At 39.1% G+C, this 24,877-nt stretch overlaps 1 protein-coding gene across 7 annotated transcripts in view; it reads right to left on the bottom strand.

The window, feature by feature from the left end:
• Positions 1–24,877, bottom strand: part of NALCN (sodium leak channel, non-selective) — a 241,574-nt gene that overhangs the window by 2,365 nt on the left and 214,332 nt on the right. For all 7 annotated transcript variants that reach the window (XM_032100136.1, XM_032100135.1, XM_032100131.1 and 4 more), the window contains 17 exons: positions 23,743–23,847; positions 22,937–23,043; positions 20,864–20,984; positions 20,682–20,780; positions 17,134–17,227; positions 16,494–16,600; positions 16,026–16,100; positions 13,167–13,286; positions 12,101–12,169; positions 9,791–9,939; positions 8,989–9,082; positions 8,059–8,191; positions 7,419–7,534; positions 4,975–5,132; positions 4,172–4,322; positions 1,954–2,103; positions 1,159–1,276 (listed from right to left, as the gene is read on the bottom strand). In XM_032100136.1, coding sequence (XP_031956027.1) covers positions 1,159–1,276; positions 1,954–2,103; positions 4,172–4,322; positions 4,975–5,132; positions 7,419–7,534; positions 8,059–8,191; positions 8,989–9,082; positions 9,791–9,939; positions 12,101–12,169; positions 13,167–13,286; positions 16,026–16,100; positions 16,494–16,600; positions 17,134–17,227; positions 20,682–20,780; positions 20,864–20,984; positions 22,937–23,043; positions 23,743–23,847 — 1,966 coding nt within the window. The remainder of the gene's footprint in view (positions 1–1,158; positions 1,277–1,953; positions 2,104–4,171; positions 4,323–4,974; positions 5,133–7,418; positions 7,535–8,058; positions 8,192–8,988; positions 9,083–9,790; positions 9,940–12,100; positions 12,170–13,166; positions 13,287–16,025; positions 16,101–16,493; positions 16,601–17,133; positions 17,228–20,681; positions 20,781–20,863; positions 20,985–22,936; positions 23,044–23,742; positions 23,848–24,877) is intronic.

A 24,877-nucleotide genomic window follows, 5' to 3' on the forward strand; every position in this document is an offset into this window, starting at 1 on the left:
AATGTGGTGGTGGTGGTTTTTTTTAGTGTTTTTTATTGTTTTGTTTTGTTTGTTTGTTTTCCCAGCTCCAGATGTTCACACTGCTCCCACTAATCTGCTGGTAGAGCAGTTTAACTGAGCAGTGTCTCATTTCTTTCTGCTGGGATAACTGATGCAAGATATCTCTTCTTATCCAGCTATTTGCAACCTAAATGGTTTAGGCAGTACTTACATGAGCTAACCTGCTGTCAAAATGGTGACAGTATTAATGTGAGGAAGGGGGGGGTGGGGGAGGTGCTTTTAGGAGTGGGAGCTACGTCTAGAAAGTGATACTTTACTATCGCCTAGGGGTTGAAGCCAGTACAAGTTGCTGATATGGCACTAAACCACAAGTCTAAGTATATTAACTACACAATTGATCTTAATTATGCTATTCATGATTTTAAATACCTGTCTTTGCTGGACTGGAGGCAGACTACTTATCTGTCAGCTGTATTGTGCATGGAGATGACCCTCCTTTTTAGGACCATTCACTGAGGAACATTCAAAATTGAAATGGACCAGATCAGTGCTAAGAAAGGAAACCCTGAGCTAGTCATTCTTTCAAGCTTTCTCACTCGAAGGCCTGTGCAGTTGACTATAGTAGTATGATTCCTCCTTAGCATGTTTCACTCTTTCTCTCTTTTCCAACAAAATGTTGATCTTTGCTGCCCAGTGATATTTAAATGGAAATCATGGATTGAAAGCTCTGTATTAAACTATCCTGTTTCTTGGACAAGTAAACTGGCCACTAAAGTAGGGTCAATAACAGAACAGCATGACTATTTCTCCTACTTCCACTTAGATATGATTAGGGTCTGAATTGTGGCAGCCTTTGAAGGCAGTGCTCTGATTCAGAATAGGACTGACTGATGTCAAAGGTCCTGAATAAATGTATGAAAAAGTGAAAAATGCAACCTCTTTCACAGGGCAATGCTTGAACCCATCCAAAATTTCAGCATTGTGAGGAAAAGGAGAAACTGCTTTATTTCAACAGGCATGAGGATAGGAAAGCTGTGATGTGGTTGCAAGCAGCAGCCAGGAGGCAGAACCATGCATCATGAAGCCTCTCTTGGCCTTGTTACTGCACAGCACCAATTTTGCATGTGGGGACTCTACTGATAAACCTTTTTCACTTACCTGATGGCAAACGCCATTGTCCAAATTTCCGCTGAGGTTTCCCAGCATCTCCGGAGTCTTGTCTATAGCCACCTCTGTCAGAAAGTGTCGGGCTAAGGAGCTGCTGCTGGCTACTTGTCTGAAGAGAGGAAAAAGAATCTCAGTCATAGCTCCCCCCTGCATGTGTGTAAGCCTAGGAAGGGATACCTTTCTATTCTGTTTTAAGATTTGTCCATGAATACAAACAAAACATGTTGCCATTGGTTAAGGCAGCATGCTTTCTACTCTTTAATACCCCAGAAAACTACTACTAACAAAAAGATCATGTGGGCTCTCTTTGCCATTCATCCTATTGAAGGGTATGAAATTATTCTCAGCCTACTCCAACTACTGTAGAAAGCAGCCCTTACGTTGTACCTTCTATATTCCCTATCCTGGAAGAGCCCAGGACTCCTGCTCAGAGGTCCCAGCATGCCCAGTGTTTTCACTCTCAGTGTAAACACCATTTCAGAATGCCTGAACTGGAAAGCTTCACATCCCCAAGCCTGCACACCGCTCATGCAAGAGCTGAAAGATGGGGCTGCCAGAGTTGTACAGCTGAGTTTGCCCTTTATGGTGATAGCAAGACAGCTAAATATATCGGGGAATTACTACCTTGGAGCATCTTGCCTTTACATCTGATGGCACAGACTGAGGTAAAACAAGGTATTGTTTTTAATTTTTTTCAGCCAAAATGATGTTTAAAAAAGAACAAATAAGAAGCATGGACATTTTCTGATTTGTTATGAGTAGCTGATAGTTTTCTGGATAACATACCTCTGGCTGTGCACTGTTGTCTTGATTAATGGCATTCATATCTTCACTTGGCTGTGTTGTCTCAATGCTGGGGGGATTCAGAAACCGGCTCAACTCCTGCTGTTGGCTCTCTCGTAGGCTATGGATAATGCTGCACGACTGCTGCTGTTTCTATCAAGGTACAATATGCGATGAAAAAAATGTCACACCAATGAATCTGATTTTTTTTTTAAGCATTCTAAATATTTAACTGAACAGTGAGCACCAGCTGTGGATCCCAGGTGCATTGATAAAGGTCCACATATTAGATGTCGCTACTTAAATAAAGTGAATTCCAGCATATTTGTAACCTTTAGGGAATAGAGGCTGAAACTCATGAACTACATTAAGTGGAAGGCACGTTGCTCAATTGTCGGTTTAAACCTAGAGTTTAAACACATACAAAGTTTTGAATTTATCAGTTAAAAGTTCTTGCAGAGAAAAAGAAACCAGGCAATTGGTGGAGATTCACAGGTAATTACGTGAAGGCAATGAAAAAATTCTGATTTCTTTCATGGACTTTGGAACGGGCTGTCAGTAAGACTGAATAAAATAGTAGTGAAAACCTTGGGACTAAGTATAGATTTGCAGTACAAATAGAAAAACAAACCTACTACCATTATGATTTTACAATCTAATTTGCTTTTAAATTAAAATAAACAGCACTTAGGAAGGGTTTCACTTTCCTGGGTAGTTTTCACATAATCCCTCTAGGGAGACTTACATAATAACAAGAGAATTTGAAAATATATCTTAACTTCCATAATTACATTCAGTTTATAAATGGTTCATAGAATGTGAAATGATCTGAACCATATTATTAGAGTGAAATGAATAGCATATTTACTTTAACATAGTGTAGTTCAGTATCATAATGAAATGAACAACAGAGTTGAACAAACCCAGAACTGAGGGCTGAGATTAAATTTATGGCCGTTATTATTACAGAGATGAGATCAAAATGAAACTATGTATCATTGAACACTGATGTTTCAGCTGGAATGTACATTATATTCAAAATGTCCAGCTAAGTATTTTTATAAATTTACAAACAGAAGAAGACAGATGCCATGATTACAGATCACTATGGAAAATCCCCAATCACAAGAAGAAACTTTTTATAAAAATAAAATATATATGTGTCAAAACCTGGACTCAGACTTACAGTAACTGAAATATCAGTCATCAATGCAACCAGGCTGTGACTTTTCATATAAAGGAAGAGTTGGTTTTGGAAGAAGAGACGAAAATAACTGCAAAACTTAAATCAAATGTCGTGATTTTTTTTTGTAATATAAATTTAATCCAAGCCAAACTTTGACCAGCATATATTGTAGCCATCCTGATCAGAGGTAAAATGTTTCTAACAATCAGAAACACTGCATAATCAGAACACAGAAGCACTGGCTGGGTCTCTTCTAATAACTTAAGTGACTGGGGTTTCCTGCACTGCTCAAGGCAAGTGACAAGCCAGGATTTGTGTCATCTGGCTAATCTTCCCTCTACCACGTCAGGCAGCTTCAACCACTGCCTGCTGGGAGTGGTCTCTGCCTGGACCCATGCCTGGAGGGCAGTGATGCTCCCGCGGGCAGGGATGCTCCTGTGGCAGTGGTCTGGGGAATATGAGTATGGACAGGAACATGCTGTGAGTGTGGGTGACCCCATCCCAGTCCTGAGCCAACACCTTGCCCCTGCTTACTTTACTGGCAACAGCGTGCCATGTTTCATACACCTGCACACAAAGTAACTGGAATGGCTCACTCAAATGATTTATCTTAATACAGGCTCCATTTGGAGAATCATCTACAGGTTTCTCATCTGCCAGCAGAGGCAAGGAAATTATACAATTGCATTCTGTGAGGAAAGATTAGGCCTATGAAGTTTCATTGAATTACATTATTTTTTTCTTTATTCCTTTGACTTTGGTCTCTGCACATGCATCTTCCTGTTGTATTGAAAAGACAGATAAAGTTTGGGCAGGAAGACAGTTTTTGCCTTAAAAAAAAATGCTTATTTTTGTAGCACTTTCAATTGACCTGTAACAATCTTTCATTTTTGCTCAGTTAGCAACAGCTACATACTTTTTCAAATAAGTGTTATCATGACTCCAGAGTAAAGGAAGCATAGGAACAGCAGATTCCAGTACCGTTGAGCAGTTCAATTTATGCAACCATTTAGATCCTGCTTTAGCTTGACTTACTGCTCTGATTCGCTTTAAGCACTTTTTCAGCCACATTCGTATGGTCTGTTTGGCCACTTCCTCTTCTATGGTATATTCCAGTTGTTCCCTAGCAAGCAGCTCTTCCAGTTGAAGACTTTTTCTGATATCAACAGACCTATATGAAAGCATGCTGGAAGAAACAAAATTTACTTATTTTTAAATGCTGGTGTCTTTACATCTTAATTTAGAAAATCAAAGCTCATACTTAAGATCTTAGTGTGAAAATACGTAATTCAGGTAGCACAGTAAATTCACATTGGAAGCTAAAAAATTGCTGAGATGATTCTAGAAGAGACTTATTGTGCTCAAAACAAAGACCTCATCACCCACATCCAGCTATCCAGTACAGGTGAACTGCTGAACTGTGAGGAAATAGGGCATTTGTGGTGGTTTGGGGCTTTTTTCCCCCTAAGTGTTTACGCCTGGATAACGTTCCCATTTCTATTTTATTTCTAGTCAGGGTCACTGTCATGTTGCTACACTTGAAGGTACATTTCATTAGTTGGGATACAAGAGGGACATGTGACTGTAGTTTGTGACAAACCTCCTGCAATGAAAATGTTAAAATACTTACAGCTGATTCCCTAAGACTTGTATTTTCCATCACTAATATTTTTGCAGGAAGAAAAAGGGAAATCTAATTTTTGTAAAACATTTAAAATTGAAGTGCTTCTGTAGCTACCAGTCTTACCTTCTCCCAAACCTAATGACTACCTGTTAGCCTGGAAAGAAACACAGGCTGTTATACATGTTCTAAAACTGTAGAGAAAATCTCAGGGTACCTGAGCACGTCATGAAAAGTGACGTCACCACCATTGTGGAGCCGCTCCATTTCATAGCACATGTGCTTGAACAGCAGCTTGTCCTTGTCAAGATCCACCTCCAGCCTGCCTCGCAGAAGCCTCAGCAAAAACTTCACGCGGAAGGTAGGGATTACACCCTGTGTTAAATTGCATAATGGATGGTAAATTATTACTGTGATCCAACAACCAACTCAGGCATTCAGCTTGATCACTGAGAGAAAAACTATTTCTCCTAGCCTATTTAAGTCACTGTGAACACATTATTGAAGAACGTGCACATTCAGCCAGTTCTTCAGCTAATTCACAGAAGTCTTTGTGGTTATTTGACTCATATACAATGAGACTCTATGCCGTTCATTTTGCCAGAAATTTTCAAAATTGCTTGGGGATTTAGTTTCCCCATTTGCATTCATCTGTAATTAGAATCATACTCCCAAAGAGCTACCATTGAAAAATGGAAATTAAACTGTAGCTTAAACACTCATAGCCATGCCTATAACTCATTGTAAACCTGTGCCCTTCTCTGTGCATCTCTGTAGGAACAGGAGAATGTTGAGAGTTTACTGGCTTTTTAGAGGTTATCTGCTCTAAGAGGCAGCGCATCCTGCACTTTTGGTGACAACAATTTTTATCTATTGTTGCTAAATTAGGACTGAAAGTACTTCCCTCTGAAACCGTGGTACTCACAATCTTCAAATATTTTGTTCTGCTAAACAAGCCTCATCAGAACTATTTTTGCTGCAGGGTGTCGTTCTGCATCAGAGATACTGTCAGTGCTGGGCACGATGGATTCAGAACTCTCTCCCCTCCGTGAGTACAGACAGGAGCTTCCATCTCCAGCACAGCCACATGCCAACTACAGACAACCACTTCCACCATAATGTTGTTCGCATTCAAATCTTAGTGATGTTATGAATCATTCAGATGATGATTTAATTTGTGTGGGCATCTGAGCAGCTCAGTATCCCAGATGTTATTCTCATTTCAGAATCACAGAATGGTTGAGGTTGGAAGGAAACTCTGAAGCTCACCTTGTCTCACCCTTCTGCTTAAGCAGGGCCTCCTAAAGCCAGTTTCCCAGGATCAGGTCCAGATGGCTTTTGAATGTCTCCAAGGATGGAGACTCCACAACTGCCCTGGGAAACCTATGCCAGTGCTCAGTCATCATCACAGTGACAGTTTCCTGATCAGAGGTAACTCTTGTATTTCAGGTTGTGCCCATTGCCTCCAGTCGTGCCACTGGGCAGCACCGAGCAGAGCCTCGCTCTGTCCTCTCTGCACTCCCCTGCAGGTATTTATATGCATTGACAGGATTCCCCTGAGCCTTCTCCAGGCTGAACAGTCCCAGTTTTCCCAGCCTTTCCTCTCAGGAGACATGCTCCAGTCTCTTCATCATCTTTGTCTCTTTGCTGGACTCTCTCCAGTATGTCTGTGTCTCTGTGTACAAAGGAGCTCAGATGTGAAACCAGGACTCCATCTGAGGCCTCACCAGGGCTGAGCAGAGCAGAAGGACCCTCTCTGCCCTGGCCTGCTGGCAATAATTTGTCTAATGCAGCCCAGGATACCATTAGCCCTCTTTGCTACAAGCGCAATGGTGGCTCATGCTCAACTTGGTGTCCACCGGGGCCCCAAGTCCTTTACTGCCAAGCTGCTTTCCAACTGGGTGGCTTTAGCATGTACTGTGCCTTGGTTTATTCTTCTCCACATGCAAAACTTTGCAGTTCTCCTTGTTGAACTTCAAGAGGCTCCTGTGAGCCCATTTCTCCAGCCTGTGAAGGTCCCTCTGGATGGCAGCACGACTCTGTGGCAGATCAGCCACTCTGCCCAGCCTTGTGTCATCAGCAAGTGTGCTGGGGGTGCCCTTTGCCACTCTGTCCATGTCATTAATGGGGATGTTGAATAGGACTGGACCCAGTATTGACCCCTGGGGCACACAGTGAGTTACTGGCCTCCAACTAGAACCCTGCCAATCATCAACTTCTGGGCCTGGCTATACAGTTTTTCAATCCACTTCACTGTCTTCTCACCCAGCCCATACTTGATCAGTGTCTCCATAAGAATTTTACAGGAGATGGTGCTGAAATCTCAGCAAAGCTCTTCTGAAGATCAGACACAAAAATGGATATGAATCTGTAGACTTCCAAGGGAACAACTTTCAGGGAGCTGGGAGGAAAGACGGTATTATACTGATCCTATGAATAGGTATGTTTGTTTGTAAATCTGCTATTACAAGCACTTCACAGAATACAGGTTAGTATTTGAAGCACCATGAGCAACATTAAATGATGCTCACTTCTCAAATTTGACCAGTAACTGCTCAGAGAATTTTGTCAACACACTTTGTTTTCTCTGTATTCGTTTTCAAGAAAAACTGGAAATTTACTGTATTTCTGTGCTTATTATCAAGAAATTATTATTCTTACCTCTCTTTTGTCATCAACCATGTTCCATATAATTTGAAAATGCCTTAGATCATTATAACTTAAGAGCTGGTCTTCTTCAGTTGAGTAAAACAATGAGAAATTCTCCACAATGATAGCTGAAAACCACAAGAACAAAATACACCCTGAAGAAAGTCTGTTGTTACATTGTAACATCTAATTCTGTTGTGCAAACACCACATTAACAAACGCCTGTATGCTCAGACAAGGATTTTGAATGCATAAGATACTATCTTGCCACATCAGTATTCACCATGCTCACTTTTTAAGTGAGCATGTATCTTTAAGGCTGTATCTTAAATGCTGGTGAGATACCTAACCTAACATCTAAGATCAATTCAGTGAATTCCAATGATGTTTGAACAAAGGTTTTCTTTCTTCAGTTAAGCTCAGAAACCAGTGTTCCATAGGGTAACTCTACTCTACAAATAGAAAATATCTCTTTGTTCAAAAAGCTTTCATTCCCAAACTTCCTGAGTTTTAGCATTCCCCTGCCAAAGAAGTATCAAAATCATTATATGCATACAAGGTAGCCTCATACCTGAATAGCACAACAGACTCACATCTAACAAACTACGTGCCAAGATGGATCTTTTTGTTATTAATGTGTATTTTCACTTACCAACAAGCAAATTTAGCATGATGTATGCAATGATGACATAGAAAGAACAGAAATACATAAGAGCACCAGCATAATTTCCACAGTCTGTTTTCCAGTAGGTGCTGTTATCTGGTGTACAAAATGGAGGCTGAACCTTCAAACCAAAAGAAAACAAAATAAAGTGATAATAAGAATAAAAAAACTACTAATTTCTCTGCAATCAATACAATATTTAATATTATTTCTTTGAGGCTTATTCCCAATTAGGGAATAATACTGTGGGCATTAATGTGGGCAGGTTTTTTCTTCCTTTAGTAGACAGAAACCAGGAAAGAGAGAGAGGTATGACAAAAAAGGCTGAGGCATGGATCTTACTACCACACAGAGGGCACATTGTGCATTATGCCACTATACAGGAACAACCTGGTGCTTTGAAGCATAGTGGTTTTCAAAACGTTTCTTCCCTGCTCATTAATTTTAAAAAGGAAAGGGATATGATTTTCCTTGCAACAGAAAGCACAGATAAACATTTACTTGGGCAAAATGTAATAATTCAAGGCAGAATTTTGAGGCCATCAAGACTATCTTTCACATAGAATGAGCCAAAGTACAGGAATCAAAGACAAGGTTAATCTCAAAAGACATCTTGCCCCAGTCAAAGCAGAGATAATAGTGAAAAATTAAGTTACTGCATTTCTGATTTTGAAACCATCTTTTTATTTTTGTTTTTAAATCAACTAATAGCCTAGCTCCATGAAATATTATACTGTGAGTATGAGACTGGAACTGCAATTTGTGTGTCATGTTCCGAGGTTTAGTGAACATTATTTTCTTGACGAGATAAAGGCAAGCCCAACATTCCTTGTACAAAGCTAAGATACGGAAAACAGTTTGAGATGGAAGGGTAGCTCTCATTTCTTGTCTACTTATCTCTGGCAGTATTGTAATTACCATGCAGTCATGCATAATTTTGTTCCAGTCTTCTCCAGTGACTATTCTGAAGAGTACAGTAATAGCCTTGCCAGCTGATGAAAAATTTGCATGTCTGTTTTAAAGAAAGAGAGAGAGAGAGAGAGATTGAGAATGAGAGATTGTTTCACTTCCCAGAATTAAAACACTGGCAAGAAAAAATGTTTCCATTTTCTACTGTTCTACTATTTTAACCCAAAAATAGTTACAGTATTATTTGAATGAGCTCATTGAAATATTTATTTCATGACTTAAAATACAATAACTGAACTCTAGCTCAGACACTCAATACTCAGGTCTGAGTATTTTAGCTCACTTTATCAGAGATCTAAAGAAAACTCAAGGCCAGATCCTATTTCCTGTCTCCATTTTCTTTTGTAAGCCTGATGATGACTGGGAAATAATCCAGCTAACAGCCATTTCAAAGAAGTGTCTCCTTTCTGTATCAGCCTGGTATATGGATCCTGTTCCTGGGTGATGCTAATAAGATGCAGTAGGTACACTGTGTTTCAGCAGCTTGTGGGCTAGCACAGTACTGCTTTGAAGCATATTTCAGCTGGGATAATGAAGAACAGCTCTCAGTCTGCTCTGGGTTGGATCAGGTGTCATTTGGCCCAATGCACAAGGACTTGACCGTGTCTCCTATGAGAAATTCTGTTTAGAACTCTTCAGCCAGACCTGCAGATCTGTCTGGCTTTTACCACAGATAAACTTCTCTAGCAGAATGTGATTTCTTCAGGCTGTTTAAAGAACCTCCCCATGAGGTAGGAACTATATACTGTACCTGTTAATGTTCTCTCCATATTTCACTGTACCAAATAACACCACTCCAGCAAAAGCATAACAAAGAAGCAGTAAGAACATGCCCACTATGATGAAGAAACTCTTGTACATGCTGACAACCACAGTCAGGAGCAGCATTTTTAGTGTCACCTGGAAGGACAGAGAAAAAGCAGTCCATGACAGCATTCAGGAAAGCAAAGATAAAAGAGAAAAAACAGTTCTTACACTTGCCATTTTGACAACAAATCCTTTATACACATTCATTAATGGATGAGCTCAGTAAAATGGTACATTATGAATGTGATTTGAACTGTGTGTGCTTTTTATTTGTTATAGACATCAGCACATCTCCCTCATTTACAAGGTCAAGATGTTGCTCCTCAAGAAGTATATATAGGATATACAGTGTAGGATAGTACCGTGATGGTACAGCATAAGCTCAACTATAATATTCCAGGACCAGTATTTTCCTGAAGTATCAGCATTAGCAATGCATGAACAGTGGTGCAGTAAACTACTCTGGGCTTATCTGAAAGTGATCCTAACTGTTAGACAGAAACCACATGTACTGCAGCCTACCTAAAGGACTGTCTTCATGTATAGAGAAGGGGATTTCCTTAAGATCAGTACAGCTTCTTTAAGCTAGTAATTTCTCATGGAAGTTTGTGAAAGCCCAGGGACACCTTCCAGAAGCCTTCCAGTACCTAAAAAGGGGGTGACAAGGGAGCTGGAGAGGGACTTTTTACAAGACCATGCAGTGACAGAATAAGGGCAAGTGGCTTTAAGTTGAAAGAGGGTAGGTTTAGATTTGATATTAGGAAGAAATTCTTCACTGTGAGGGTACTGAGGCACAGCAACAAGTCGCCCAAACAAGCTGAGGATGACCCATCCCTGGAAGTGTTCAAGGCCAGGCTGAATGGGGCTTTGAGTAACTTTATCTAGTGGAAGGTGTCTCTGCCCTTGGCAAAGGGGTTGGAACGAGATGATCTCTAGGGTCCCTTTCAACCCAAACCACTCTGTGAGTCTATGATTCTGCAAAGTTGGCCAAAGAGCATAAGATGAGAACATAATTATGAAAATTTCATAGGCTGTAGTCCTTGATAATAGGTATTACTTTCCCATGCATGTATATTTTATATTTTACTCTTGATAAATTTATTGCCCTAGATTGTCCTAACACCCTTAACTACTCTGGATGCGATGAAAAATTCCCTTTAATGGGACTGAGGGTGTCATTTTTCTTTATAATTGTGCCAAATTCCTGCTGACCTTTAGTCATCACATTGGATCAGGACAGGTAAATTAGTGAAACTGACACAGTTTGTAACATGAAAGTACAAACCAATAGGTTAAAACCGTGAAAAAACTTTACAATCAATCAGAAAGCTTTGAAGGCAATCACTTGGTCTGGTTGCATAGGAGAAGCAAGGATTTTTCATTTGACTTCCAAGGCTCTACAGGCTCTGTGTAGTCTGATTGAAAGAAAACTTTTTATCTTTACTGAACAAACCCTTTGACTTACTGTTCTTAACCCTGGCAACCTAGTACACCAGTCTTTTTATCATTTACTTTAATATGTCAGACTTCACAGAAAATATTTGGATAGTCTAAGAAGTTCTACAGCAAGGGAATGCAGTGTCACCACTTGTTAAATAAATGTGTTTGTTCTCTGCTTATGCTTATTCTGCCAGTCTACTCTCCATTACACCAGAGAAAATCCAAACACAAAAGAAATGTAAACTTGAGAAGTGACTTGCTTTGTCACCATTCCAGTGTTTCCAGAAGAACATCTTGGCCCAAAATTGTTTTTAAATTGAATATAACTCCTTTACTGTGACAAGACATACAGTGTAAAGACATAAGACACAGACCTGCAGTCTGGAGGAAGAAACTTTTTTAAGAGAGCACTATCATATCAAAATGAGTGCATTCAACCACCACTACAATAGTCTTGCAGCGAAAATAAATAAAGAGCATGCCCATCACACCTCACTGAAATGGAAAGGGCTGAAAGTAGCATAGTGTATGTCCAGAATGGTAGAGAGCATTTTTAAAAGCTGCAGTATTGCAGCTGCATTTTGTTTTCTTAAAAAAATTAACTTTTCCAGTAACCATCGCACTATTATACAATATACTTAAAATCCTGACATTTTAAAGACAGCATGTAGAGTTGGAGACTGCTGCTTGAAATCTCCTTTTTTTTCTCCTAGAAAACTGAGCCTTACAGAATTTTCACTAGAGATGCACAGCATCCAGTCCTTTAATCTATACATGAGCACTGCAATAGTTGTAGTTCCTAATTTGTACTTACATGCTTCCCACAAATGGAGAAAAACCTGAAGACGATTACACATGCCCCCATCATGTACGTGTATGCATTCTGGAACACAAACACAGAAGACTTAATATATGGTCCCCCAGGAATCTCTTGAACAGATCACAAGAACTGATTTTTTAGTAATGTAGGGCAGTCCCCATATAAAATAAATCATAAACTAGTAGCAACAATATAAAGAACACAAACCCAACCTCCTCACACGTCAAGCCAAAGAAACGTCAGTCCTCTATTAATTATGTCCATCAGGCCCAGTGTACTCATCTAGGCAATTGCTGGGTTACAGAAACTCCTCAGGCCTTCAAAGCTACTTAGTAGCTCCCTGAGCAAACTGTGAATGTCAGGGCAAAATGACTAGTCACACAAAACAGAACAGAAACAAACAGAACTTGGGGCAGACAAGAGAGAATCCTGCAGACATTATAAGGTTGTGACTTTGACAACTTGTGATTGATGACAAGTATCAACCACCCCTTCTCCTTCTCCTGTAAATAAAGAAACCAGGAGTGTAGTCAAATTTAAAAAACATGTGAAATGAAGGGAGAGCTGATTTCCTCCGCTCTCCTTCATGTGTCTTCTTGAATTAAACACTGCCCCTTAACCAACACCAGTGGTATAGAATTGCTGTTGGGTTTGGGAGGGTTTGTCTAGTTCAGCAATTTTGAACCTATGTCTTCTTCCAGTCCTCTGCTCCTGTTTGTATTCTGTACCTTGCCTCTTTCTTCCTTCATGCTCATAAGACTGTTAGCAAGAACTCTCACTCTCTTCAGTCTCCTTCCTTTCCTCACTTACATCCCTCCAAAAGACTTGTTTTCTACCACATTTACACACTCTAACTTGTACCAGTAAGACAATTTTTGCACTACATGATTGTCCAAGACAATGATTCATTCTTCTTAGCATCAAACTTAAGTTTCTTTCAGACATATTTCAGCCTTATTGAACTCTCAAAGGTTTATCTGGATATATACCAGCAATCCTACTGCTGGTGCTTAAAGACAAAATAATTTTAATCACTGGAATTGCATTTTGTATATCTTACCAGTAAGGCAAAGTGAAGTATCACCCATATAACTCCAAGAGATGTCACCAAGAGATCATACCGGTTTCTTCTGCTTTGCCAGAAGCCAGAAGGTGACATGGCAATAATCTTCATCGTGACCTACGGATAAAAAAAATTCTAACTTGTAATGAAGAAATGATTATTCCTTGCCATGAGATCCTCTTCCATTCCCCAAAATGTTTGACTGGGTCCATTTTATGAAATAGTTTCAAACAATGAGGGGTAGATTTCACATCAGCTAAATATTCCCACGTGCACTAACTGGATAATATTAGCTTCCCTTGGATGAAGGAAAACTGGCACTTGTGTAAGACCACAGATGACCAAGGGATGAACAGCATTCTGAAATGTCTCTCTGTCTCCATCAAGTATCAAAGACAGACTTAATGCTTAATGTATAGATTGCTGAGGTGAATGTGGGCTTCAGATAGCTTAAACAAGTCATGTCAATAACGTAGCTAAAAAAGCTAGCAGTATCCTAGCTAGCTAACTGTCTGTAAGCAAGCTAAAATGACATAAACACATCTGAACTCAGGAATATAATTGTGTTCTGCAGCAACTACAGTTCGGATTAATTAAAAAGCTTTCATATATTGCAAATATTTCTTGCTTTAAGGAATATTCTGTACTCAGAATCATCTCTACTCAGCAGCATGTAAAAAAAAAGCTAAGAACAGTAAAGGCAGTACGTTTTACAATGTACCTGGTAAAAGACAGCTTCCAAAGTGCTTGACATTTCCAATTTAGGTTACAGGAATGCAGATGAGAAGCTCAAGAATAGATACTAATAGTCACAGAAATAGTCACATCAGGTAACAGACACCAAGGTAGAGTGATGCATGTAAAGGGAACGCTTAAGAGTTTCTCATATACAAGTTGTATTAAATCTCAGAGCAGGTTAAGAGTCACTATAAAAAGGCTATAAATGTCAGGCATTCATTACATTATTTTTTCCATCCCACCTTGCAACCCTGCCATTTAACATTTCTGAAAATGAAACCAGATATAAGAGGACACTAGCTTGAGGTAAAAGGCTGATTTTCCAGTTAGCTTTTTACCTTATAATGTTTTCTGAAGCCTGACTACAAAGTGAACAATGTGGTCTCTGAATCTCTAATTATCATTTGAGTTACCTAAGGTATCTTGACTCCTTATACCAGATTTACAGTCACCTGAGATGCCCTAGGGAACTGAAGATGGATGGATGGATGGGACTTGCAAGGATGACATAAGACCTGTAAACATCCCTGGCATTCTGGAGTGGCTAGTGGAGGTAACTGAATTTCACCCTTCACCTCCCTTGATCACAGTAACAGCTTAAACACCTACCTCACATGTAGAATTTAAACACCTAGCTTCAGGTGTCCATAAACTTGAACTGAATACCACACCATGGAAATAAAAAAAATCACATCTCCCTTTACTCTGTCATCATCAGTGTGGTAACAAAAGTGAGATCTTCAAATTCTTCCTATTTTCTATACCACATATTTAGGATGTAAGCAGTAGAGGTTTAAGGCTGAATCAGGAGGTGTAGGGTTGGACACGGGACCATCAGCTATGCAGAAAGCAGACAGCAGACTCTGAAACCAGACTGTGCTGCATTAGGGAAGATCCTGGTCAAGAAGCTGCTTCCTCTCTCCATAAATTGTGTGTGCACTCACAGTGTGATAGCTTGCCTGTTGAGACAGCCAACAAATTTTTCTTGGCTCTGACAAAGTTCCTTTGAAATTCTAGAAGTGTATTTGTTTCCCCTGGCAGTATAAGAGAAAAAAGTATTTCCAAAGACATAGTTACTAGGTAAATTAAAACCTGCCTGAGTATGACACAAATAAAACTTTTCTGTGTTTGCACAGTCTCTCCAGAGATACTGATTTCTCCTGGGTAGGGAAAAGAGAAGCAACAACATGGACATACTCTAGCTACAGCTGCTACAAGGTCTTCACTTCATTGTTTATTCATCACTGCTGGCAAAACCTATCAATGGAACATAGGAACTGTCATATTGGATTAGAGCAGTGGGAAACATAGTCTACTATCCTGTTTCTGATAGTGGTCAGTGTCAGCTATTCAGTGGGGACTGACAAGAAAAGTAGTCAACCAAAAACTTATAAAGAATTGTGTACTAACCTAACCACAGAGGAAACATCTTCTTTAGCATCATAAGTGTGTGCTTTGTTACACTATGGATATCCTTATACATTAAAAAATATACATTTTTCAAAATGTGTTTAAATCATTAGATTCCAGTCTTATGAAATTAGGCTAAATACACCTTGCAGAGATTGTAGTAACAATATTCTCATAGATAGAGAGCTGCTACCACACAGGAGCCAGACTTGTGCAACAAAAGGTAGACAATACTGGAGCTGGGGTGCAGCTTATTAAAAGATATTAAAATGAAGTACGATACTTAAAACAAAATGGAGAAAGGTTTGATTTTTTCACAGCTACAGAATAGTGGGGAACACATCAGGAAAAACATAAATGAATGAAGCAGAACTTCCATTAGACAACATAGACCTTTTGTTGTATGGAGGGAAGGTAACATGAGATGTTCTGCAAGAAAAGAGTTCACTGGGTTCACCAAAGCACACTGTTAAATACTCAGACTTGAATATATATCAAAAGACACAAAGCTCAAGGTTGTAGAGAAGTATGACTATAACACATTAAAAGTTTCTTCTTACATGTTTAAAGACAAGTGACACGGAGAACCCTGAATGTACACATTCAGAAATAAACACCACTGTGAAGAATGAGAAGCATCCCTAAAGACAAAATGAAATATATAAATACAAGTCTTAATCTCAAGAAGTCATAAATATACTACTTTACCTCAAGGACAAAAATGAAGGTGAAAACAACAGACATTGTTGCTAAAGGCACAGTCACTGGATCTGCAGCATCCCACTGAAAAGCAAACATAATCCATTCATAGAAGAATAGCTGTTAAACAGAATAAATGCCTCTTCACTGCCTTAACTTTTCTTGAGGGTTTTGTTATGAATAGATTTCACTTTAAAATATACTCAGACAGGAATGGCATCTCGGTGTACTCTCTCAGGTTTACAGCTTAATTAGAAATTAAAAACAGTGGACAACACTACAAAAAGGCAGAAATTGACTCAGCTCCACATTACAATTAATCTACAGTGATCTATGCCAACAGAGATTGCTGTATCTAGGAATCATGTTTCCTCGCATTCATCACACTAATGGCTCAACTGATCATTAATTGGTGTTAGGAAATGTGCAACACATGCTGTACTACTGTAATGAAACGTTTAAAAGAGACACAATTACCTTAACTGATAACAACACAGACTGGGCCAGAACAAGTACAGCAATAGTTCTCTTAAAAAATGGATGCTGAGTTATATCATACATCTTAGCTCTAAAGCCATCGTTATCTGAAAAAGAAAGAGTTTGAGGAGGAGAGCTAAAATACAAAATGACATTTCCCCCTTATTTCTTGACATATTTTCCATGTTCATTAGAGGCAAAATAATCCTTTCCCATTTTCAAAATACATTTCTAATTTTCTGACACAATTTTCCATATCAAACAGGGCTTCTGAACATATAATTTCAAATACTGAACACCAGTGTTGCATGAAAGCTTTGGTACTTTTATGGCAAGTGCATCATTCAACTGCTGTCAGGTTAATACATTCCATTCATATCATTACAGCCAACTGCAAATATTTTTCATTTAGAAATTCATTTTTTCATTAAGGCTTATCCTAAAACCATCGAAGCACAACCTTTTTTGGGTTGATTTTAATAGCCTTATGGAGAGATCTGTAGTTGGAGCCTGTTTCCACATTAACTTATGCACAACCTCCTAGTGGCCTCACGATTACAGTTTTAATTTGAATTGCAGACTCCTGGGGAATTACGAACACTAGGGCTCAACATGAATAAAATCAAAATATCTTTGATACCCGGACGAGGTGGGAGATGAAGAGGTTGCGCTATCTTCAGTCTGCTTTTCAGATCCTCCCATCGTCTCTGATCTACAGTCAGTAAAGCTGTCCCCTTAATATACAAAGAGAAGCATATAAAAGCTTTTGTCATTTAACAGCTAGAGTGTTCAACACTGCAACATGAAAACAACATTCTCCTTGGTGGCTGAGATAAAGTTACATACACAACTTCCCTTAAATAACACACTGTTTGGGGAAAGAATTCTGAAGTATCAGCTGTTACTCAAGAGGATTTCTGGATGCATTAGCTGTGAGTTTCTGGGACTCAACTCAGCAGGCACAGTTGCTGCCCTGTGTAGCAGCAGCCCAGTGTGGGCAGTGAAACACTGCAGGAGGTCTTCCATTTGACTGAATGTCATCTGCCAGGAAGCAGAATGGTGGATTTTGTCTGGACTTTGCAGCAGAAAATCCTGTGGCTTGCTAGTGCTACTACAGTTTCTTCAGGGAAGGAGCCCTCCAGGACACCACCGCTGCTCTCCACAGCTCTTCTGCTTGGGGTGTAATTGAAATAAAATAATAGTATGCTATGAATCTACAAGAGTTCTCCACAGAGGAAGCTCAAAGAGAAGTGAAGACACACCTTTAGTGCGGGTGGTAGTAATGCGTGTAAATGTTCACATAACATAGCAAACTTCAAACACAATTCAATGTTATCTAAAATGACCTTCAAAGCAAAGTAAGTTCCTTATCACTTCAGAGAACTGTAAAATCTCATAGCAGGATTCTAGAGTTACAAAAACAAAGGAGACCTTTTCAAGGTAAATGTCAAAAGCCTGTCTCCCAGACACTTGGCTCCTGTCCCAGTCAGAAAAGAGCCGCACTGAGCTGGGTGAGGGCTGGTGTGATCTTTGGGGCTTGCTGGGCATAGGCTTGTGTAGATGCTGGAACTGTGGCTGGCTGTGCAACTGATAAGGTCAGGATTTCGTCCTCTTAGTGATCATAATCTCTTTATAGAGCTGTGTTCCTAGATGGTACCCTGGGAAGAGGTGCCTTCCAACACAGTGTGGACAAAGTGACAGATGTAAAGATGCTGGTTATTCCTGTCAACCCCAAACGACACCATTTAGAAACACAGATTAAAAGACAACACCTCAATGAGCATGTCTGGTTTATATTCTTGGAGAGCCTTCACAGCAAACAAGACAAAAGGTGGCAAAAAAGAGTGGACTTTTGTAAAATCTAGAAATAATGGTGCCAAATTGCTTTGTTGCTCAGAAACTGCCAGTTCTACAAGCAGGATCATCATAAGGGAACCACAGAGCAGAGCACTGCAAGCAGATCTAGGGCTGGAGGAGCTGTGCTTGCATTTGGACTTCAGCTCAAAGTGCTAGCTAATATTTTAGTTGATCACATCTTCACTGCTGACTGAACTCCTGGAACTTGGGAGCTGTGACAAGTGATAGGTGGGAATTGAAATGGGGCTGGGGATTGGAATAATTTGGGCTATTGCCCAGTCACTGGTACAACCAAGGACACAGCCCAGAGCTTGCTGCAGTACTTGCCAGTCCAGCATTTCTACAGCTGCAGTTCCAACTCATATGAAAAACTAGAGCATATCTGAAATTATAATATTTTTTCTTTTTAGAAAATTTAGAAATTTGTTCTCATGTAAAATAGTTTATTCAGTAATTGTCCAACTCCGATCCTTGTCAACAACTCCTGTAATTGTTCTAACCATATATCAGCCATGAAATTTCTAAAGAAAATATCTACTTTAAACACTAATATATTGGTCAAGTAACTAGTTTTAAGAAAATGCAACCTAATCTCACACTGTGGATTGTTTTGCTCTCACTCTCTGGGCTAGTTGCCAGCCATCTCTCTACAATCTTCTTTTTAGTTTCTGGGCATTTCTTCACTCTATTTGAATATTAATTGGGTTGAAACTGTTGCCCACTTAATTAACATTAATCTTTTCAACTCAAATCTGAAAACATTTTCTTTTCCCTATAGTAAATACATAAAAAGTAACAAGAAGTCAAGAAAAAAGAAAGAAAAACAAACATTACATGCCACTGCCAGTTACTAAGAAACAACTGAAGAAGCTGAACCAGAACATATGAAAGACTTATACTTTAAGTGTCATGTGAATTCTATAGAAATACTGCCTGATGCGCCTGTTCAGTGTAATTTACAGGGAACTGTTACTAGTGAGCAAGGACAAAAAGCATAAAGCTTTTTGTATTCATCTGTGTATTGACAAATTTGAAGGAAGAGTAATATTGCATAGCTGTACAAGAAGTGACAAAAGCATCTATAAAAATCCAGTGGAATTCTCATACTGTAGAAATTTCAGTTTTGTTAATTCACCAGTCAAAATTTAGTGAAGAAGAAAAAAAATTATTAGCACATTGCTCCTTGTTCTTTAGAACAGATACATTTTAACAGGAATGACTGCACTTCATCTCACCAAAATTACGCAAACATAAAAATACATTCAGAACAGGAGAGATTTTAGGCAATTTTTTTGGCTCACAATCTTCTTGACCCCATTTCATGATGCCCTGCTTGCCCACATTAATGCACAGTAAAGTGCTGCTTGGCTCCTTTCCAGAAGGAGTGAAGTGGTTTCCCTGATGGACAAACTCAACTGTTGTGTTTGCTGCTGAGCTCAGGTCAGGGCCATAGCCAGCGCCCAGCTCCAGCACGAGCACACTGGGCTGTCACACATCTCCACACCCCACAGCGTGTAATCATCCTTTCCCTCCCATGCCACAAGTGATAAAAATATCCTATCTCATTATTTTTGTGAGCTTGAACTGAAAGATGAAAAAAATTAATAATTTTGTCTTGATGCCTCAGAGGCACCATAATAGGCTCAGAAAAAACCCTCAGATTAAAGGTTGTGCAGTGTATGTGCAGCAGTCCCATCCAGAGGATTCCACCTTTTAACAAGTGTAGACATGAGCTGCTGGGAAACAATTCCTCTGGGGGCAGGTTTTTCTCCTTTTCAGGGTAATCCAAAAAGCCCATGTGAACTTGCCTAGAACACTAGCTACCTTTTTATTTGAGTGATGGACAATTATTTCTACAATGTACTCTGCTGTTTGTAAGGAAAAAGCCACTCAGCTTTACTTTGGATCTGAAATACTGCAATGGGAATGTTCTAAAGAGACCCCTTAGTTGCAACACATGGAAGCATAACGTCTTTTTATCTGCCACCACGTGTGCCTACATCAAGCTAAACAGCTGCATCTGTAAATACATCTTGCTTTATGTTTAATCTCCATCTAGCAGCACAGCTGCACTATAAATAAACTCTAACAGCTTTGTTAGAGTGTGTGATGGATTGCTGTCATCACAGGCTTCAATTTTGTAGCAAGTATGGATCAAGTGTATCTGAAGCCATATTTGCAGTCTCGCAAAATGTAAGATTGGTAAGGCAATACTAAAGACAGCCTTATCAGGTAACGTAGACAGCATAATATCAGTTTCAGATTTCTTACAGAGCCAGTTCTCCACTCAATAAACCCCCCTCACTCAGAATAAACCACCTCACTTAGTACCTTGTTTTCATTAAAATTAGCGATGACAACTCCAACAAAAAGGGTCAGTCCAATCATGCAGCCAAGGAATACAAAAACATGGATGTAGATTCCATGGATCTGAATAGACAAAAATAAGTAATAGTCAAAAAAATTCATAGTTATTTGTTGTAGAATTGAAAGACTCTGATGTGTTTCCTTACCGGACCGACACGATGAATAATAACATCTCTGACTTCCACCCAGCCTTTTAACGAAAGAACTTCAAATAGTGCCAGCATTGCATTGCCCACATTGTCAAAATTAAAATTCCGAGGATTTGCCCTGAAATGCAGTACACAAATAGGTGTAACTTCAGCAGTAAAGTTGTTCTATTTCTTACCTTGATTCTTCATAGTCTAACTTGCAAAGTTGGTGTGAAACCTCTGAAACATATCAAAGTTTCATATCAGGAATAAGAAAACAATAGCAACAGCAATAAATATGTAAAGCATAACTTTTTAGATCCCTGTGTATGTTTTGTTTTCTTACTCAGACTCTGACTCACAGTAGTAAAGCTTATAACATGTTCAAGGCCAGGCTGGATGGGGCTTTGAGCAACCTGGTGTAGTGGGAAGTGTCCCTGCTCATGGCAGGGGGGTTGAAGCTAGAGAATCTTTAAGATCCCTTCCAACCCAAACCATTCTATTGACTCTATGTTGCTGCATTTTAATGCTTTTGCCAGTGACATAAGAAAAATACAGAATTCAAGAAAACAATCGATCTGATGGCATTGGCCAGATTCTAAAATAAATTTACCTGCAGGAGATAATTCTCTAACACACATAAAAGATCTGGACTCCAAGGTCAGTGAGATGGTTTAGAAAATGCTGTTCTCTATTTCATTATCATGAGGAACTGATAGTATAAAGCAAAACTTACTGAGAGGACGTCACATCTTCTTGGCTTTCCTATACCATCTGCTCTGACCTTTTTTATCAGTTGAGATTCAAGACAATGTTTCCAGCTTAACATTAAAAGTACTCTCTTTGGGCTAGGTTAGCACTTTGCTCTGCCTCTACAATCTGAGCCAGATAATCCAAGGAGCCCAATGAGTTTTCGACAGTTTATAAGGTAAATAGTTGTATTCCAGAAGAGTTATTAAGTATTTGGTGCTTCTGGAATCCAACCATTCGGTGAAAAGAGAACTCTCAGATGTAGATACTTCTTTTTAATGCAGTCCTTATATTAAGATCTGGCTCTTGAAAATCTGGCCTGACAACCAACAGGTGGTATAAATGTCTTTGCGGTAAAACATTTTTCTGCAATAACAAAGCATTCCCCAAAGTTTACAGTTATGCTGATTAAGACAGTTTTTGCTTATTTCTGGATCAAGCTGAACAGGATTGGATTTGCTTACTTGAGGAAGAATTTCTCTGAAGTATACAGAAACAAAGACTTCTGCAGATGTCAGAGTTTCACTGACTGTTCAAATCACAGCATACTATTTCATTAGTGTAGGGTGGCTCTGAACCTACCACTGCTGGTACATTCTTTATCCACAGACATGGCCAATTAAAATAATTGTAGCTGTTAAGCTGATTTTGCAAAATGCCAACCAAGTGAAAAATATAAACAATTAAAAAGAGTGAGTTTTGCCTGTTCAGGTGTTGGAAAATATTAACTGGACTTCATCAGAACACTAATCAAAAACATACATTAGCTTTTAAATAATTTTGACTGCACTTCTGCACCAGATAGACCACAAGGATTCCCTGCACTGGAAAAAAAAGAAACTGCTAGCTGGCATGGTTGATGGCCATAGAAGAGAAAGGCTGTTTTTAGACATGATATGATCATTTGTTTTTATGGGTAGCTGTAGGCAGGTTGATTTCCATTTCTTTTTCTTCCCATCTTTTCCTATCTATTCTTAGGTTCTGTTGTTGCTTTATGGCTCTCAGGATGCCTTCATAATAGTCCTAAAGAACAACTAAGTGATGATACTTTTCAAGAAAATAGCTCCTGCTGTAATAATAACCAAATCAAATCTAATTCCTATATAGGTTCAGTACCTAGCAGGTTTTTTTTCTTCCTTTCTGTTTATGAAGTGGAGGTTAAGTCTGGAAAATTTCATATTTCTGGCTTTTTACTAAATATGCCAGAATTTTTACACTTAATATCATTTGAGTTACAATAAAACCCCTCCACAAGTAATTTGATGTCATCACATTTGAACCATTTTTCTACACCAACAGCTGCATTTTTGAAGAAAGACAGGCCAAAGTGTAGCAACTCACCAGACTCGTGGCACCCAAAATCCAGGCTTTTTCTCTCCAGGTCTTAACTTTAAATTGAGATTTTTGGAAACACTTACATTTATTCTGAAGATGCCATGACAATCTTCCTATAGTGAAATAAACCACAGACTGAGATTAAACAGAACCCTGTGAGAGACGCCAACATGGCAGCATAAATAGCACATTTGCCATGATGGGAAAGCAATATACACAGAAATGAAGGGTTGTTTATAAGTCTGTGATTAATAGTCATGGACCTTTACCCACATGAGAAATACATCTTTCCTTCAGGACTGACAGTGCTGTACAATTTGCAAGACTACATAGCCTTTCACCTCTTTCCTAAAGACCACTGCTCCCTTTAGGTGATGATGGTATTTCTCCAAATGAAGTAAGAAACACAGTTAACTTTCTCCATGTAACCCACATGGCATCCCCAGTGATGTAGACCTCTAGCAGTCTAACCTGTTTTTCAGTTGCGGACCTAGGAATGCAAAGGTGTCATTTTCCATGATTAATTCCATGTGCCAGCCAGTCTTTTGCAGATAACATGGCATTCATTTGACAATTTTTTTTTAAGACAGTCTCCAATATTTGGACCTGCTTTACTTTTTATGTGGAAACCCATCCTTACCCTCAGTTGCTGACTCCTCTATCACCTTTCCCTCCATCATCCTGCTTCTGAAGAAGAAAGAGCCCAAGATCTCTGTTTCTCATATGATAGCTCTGATTGCCCCACTTGCTTTCCCCAGCAGGCAAAAATGGCACAAAGTACCATTATTTGGAAGCAGAAAAGCAGTTCTTACCCTAGAGATGATGTGAGGATCATTGCATTTAGCCAGTTTTCCAGCAAATAGCTGCACTCCAAAGCTTGCGAAAACAAGCATTAATGTCAGCAAAAGAATAGAAACCTGTAAAAATGAAGTTGTACTTGTCAACCTCTTCTTCTGCAGACTTGAAGAAGAGGATCAGCTCCCTTGGTGAACTGCAGGGAGGATTGTTTTGTGGCATAAACCTGGAGATATGGCTTTTGTAACAGACATGTTACTTTAGGTTCTGATCCAGTAACCAGGTGCTGTGTTATATTAGTCTTATTTTTAACATAGGATCTAAGAATTGCAGATAAGGATGAAAGCTTTCTTGCACTCAGTGTACTACCTTGCTAAATTCTGTATGCATAAGAATTGCCACTCACTTTAAATACATTGTTTGAGTACTTGCATATGTGCTGCTTCTGTTTTGCTGATTCAGGCTAATTAAGCTGATTAAGCCGTTGTTGGGTATTTAATTCCAGGATAGCTCCAATAAAGATAAGCATGGGCAAATTAAAATGTAAATATCTTTAACAGAATACAGTATCTATGGAATGCCCACTAGCTTTTTACTTTTTGTCCTTGTTCTATTGCTGTCTACAAGTATTCTGTAGCTTAGTGTTTTATAACAACCTGACTTAGTAAAGCATTCTGTTAAGGAATAAAATGGCTGTTGCTTAGGCTGCCCAATATCACATAGGGTCCCAAGACAATAGATTATGTTCTGATCAAGCAATTGGAGACTCCATTGTTGTTCTTATTACTATAAGTGCATGACCATGATCATAATAATAACAAAAAAGATGTAATGAACAACTGTATTGTTTTTGGCTGCCTCTCAAAAAACTTGAAGGTAGAGATCTGCAGCTCAGAAACCAGGTTTACTTTTGTTCTTGCAGAGCTGCCATCCACTACTACTCATCTTTCTTGACCAACTAGAACTCTGAATAAGAGGTAGATTTTTTTTCAGTAGTCCTATGTAATTACGACCAAATGTATGCTAAGCAAGTAATATAATTTATAAAAGAATTATTACAGCAGCTTTATTCAGTATGAGTTACTTATATTCTAATTTTTAGCCTGTTGTGTGGTCATTTGCAGTGACAGCCACAATGAAATATAAACAGAC

The sequence above is a fragment of the Corvus moneduloides genome, chromosome 2 (genome assembly GCF_009650955.1).
Source record: "Corvus moneduloides isolate bCorMon1 chromosome 2, bCorMon1.pri, whole genome shotgun sequence".
NCBI lineage: Eukaryota > Metazoa > Chordata > Aves > Passeriformes > Corvidae > Corvus > Corvus moneduloides.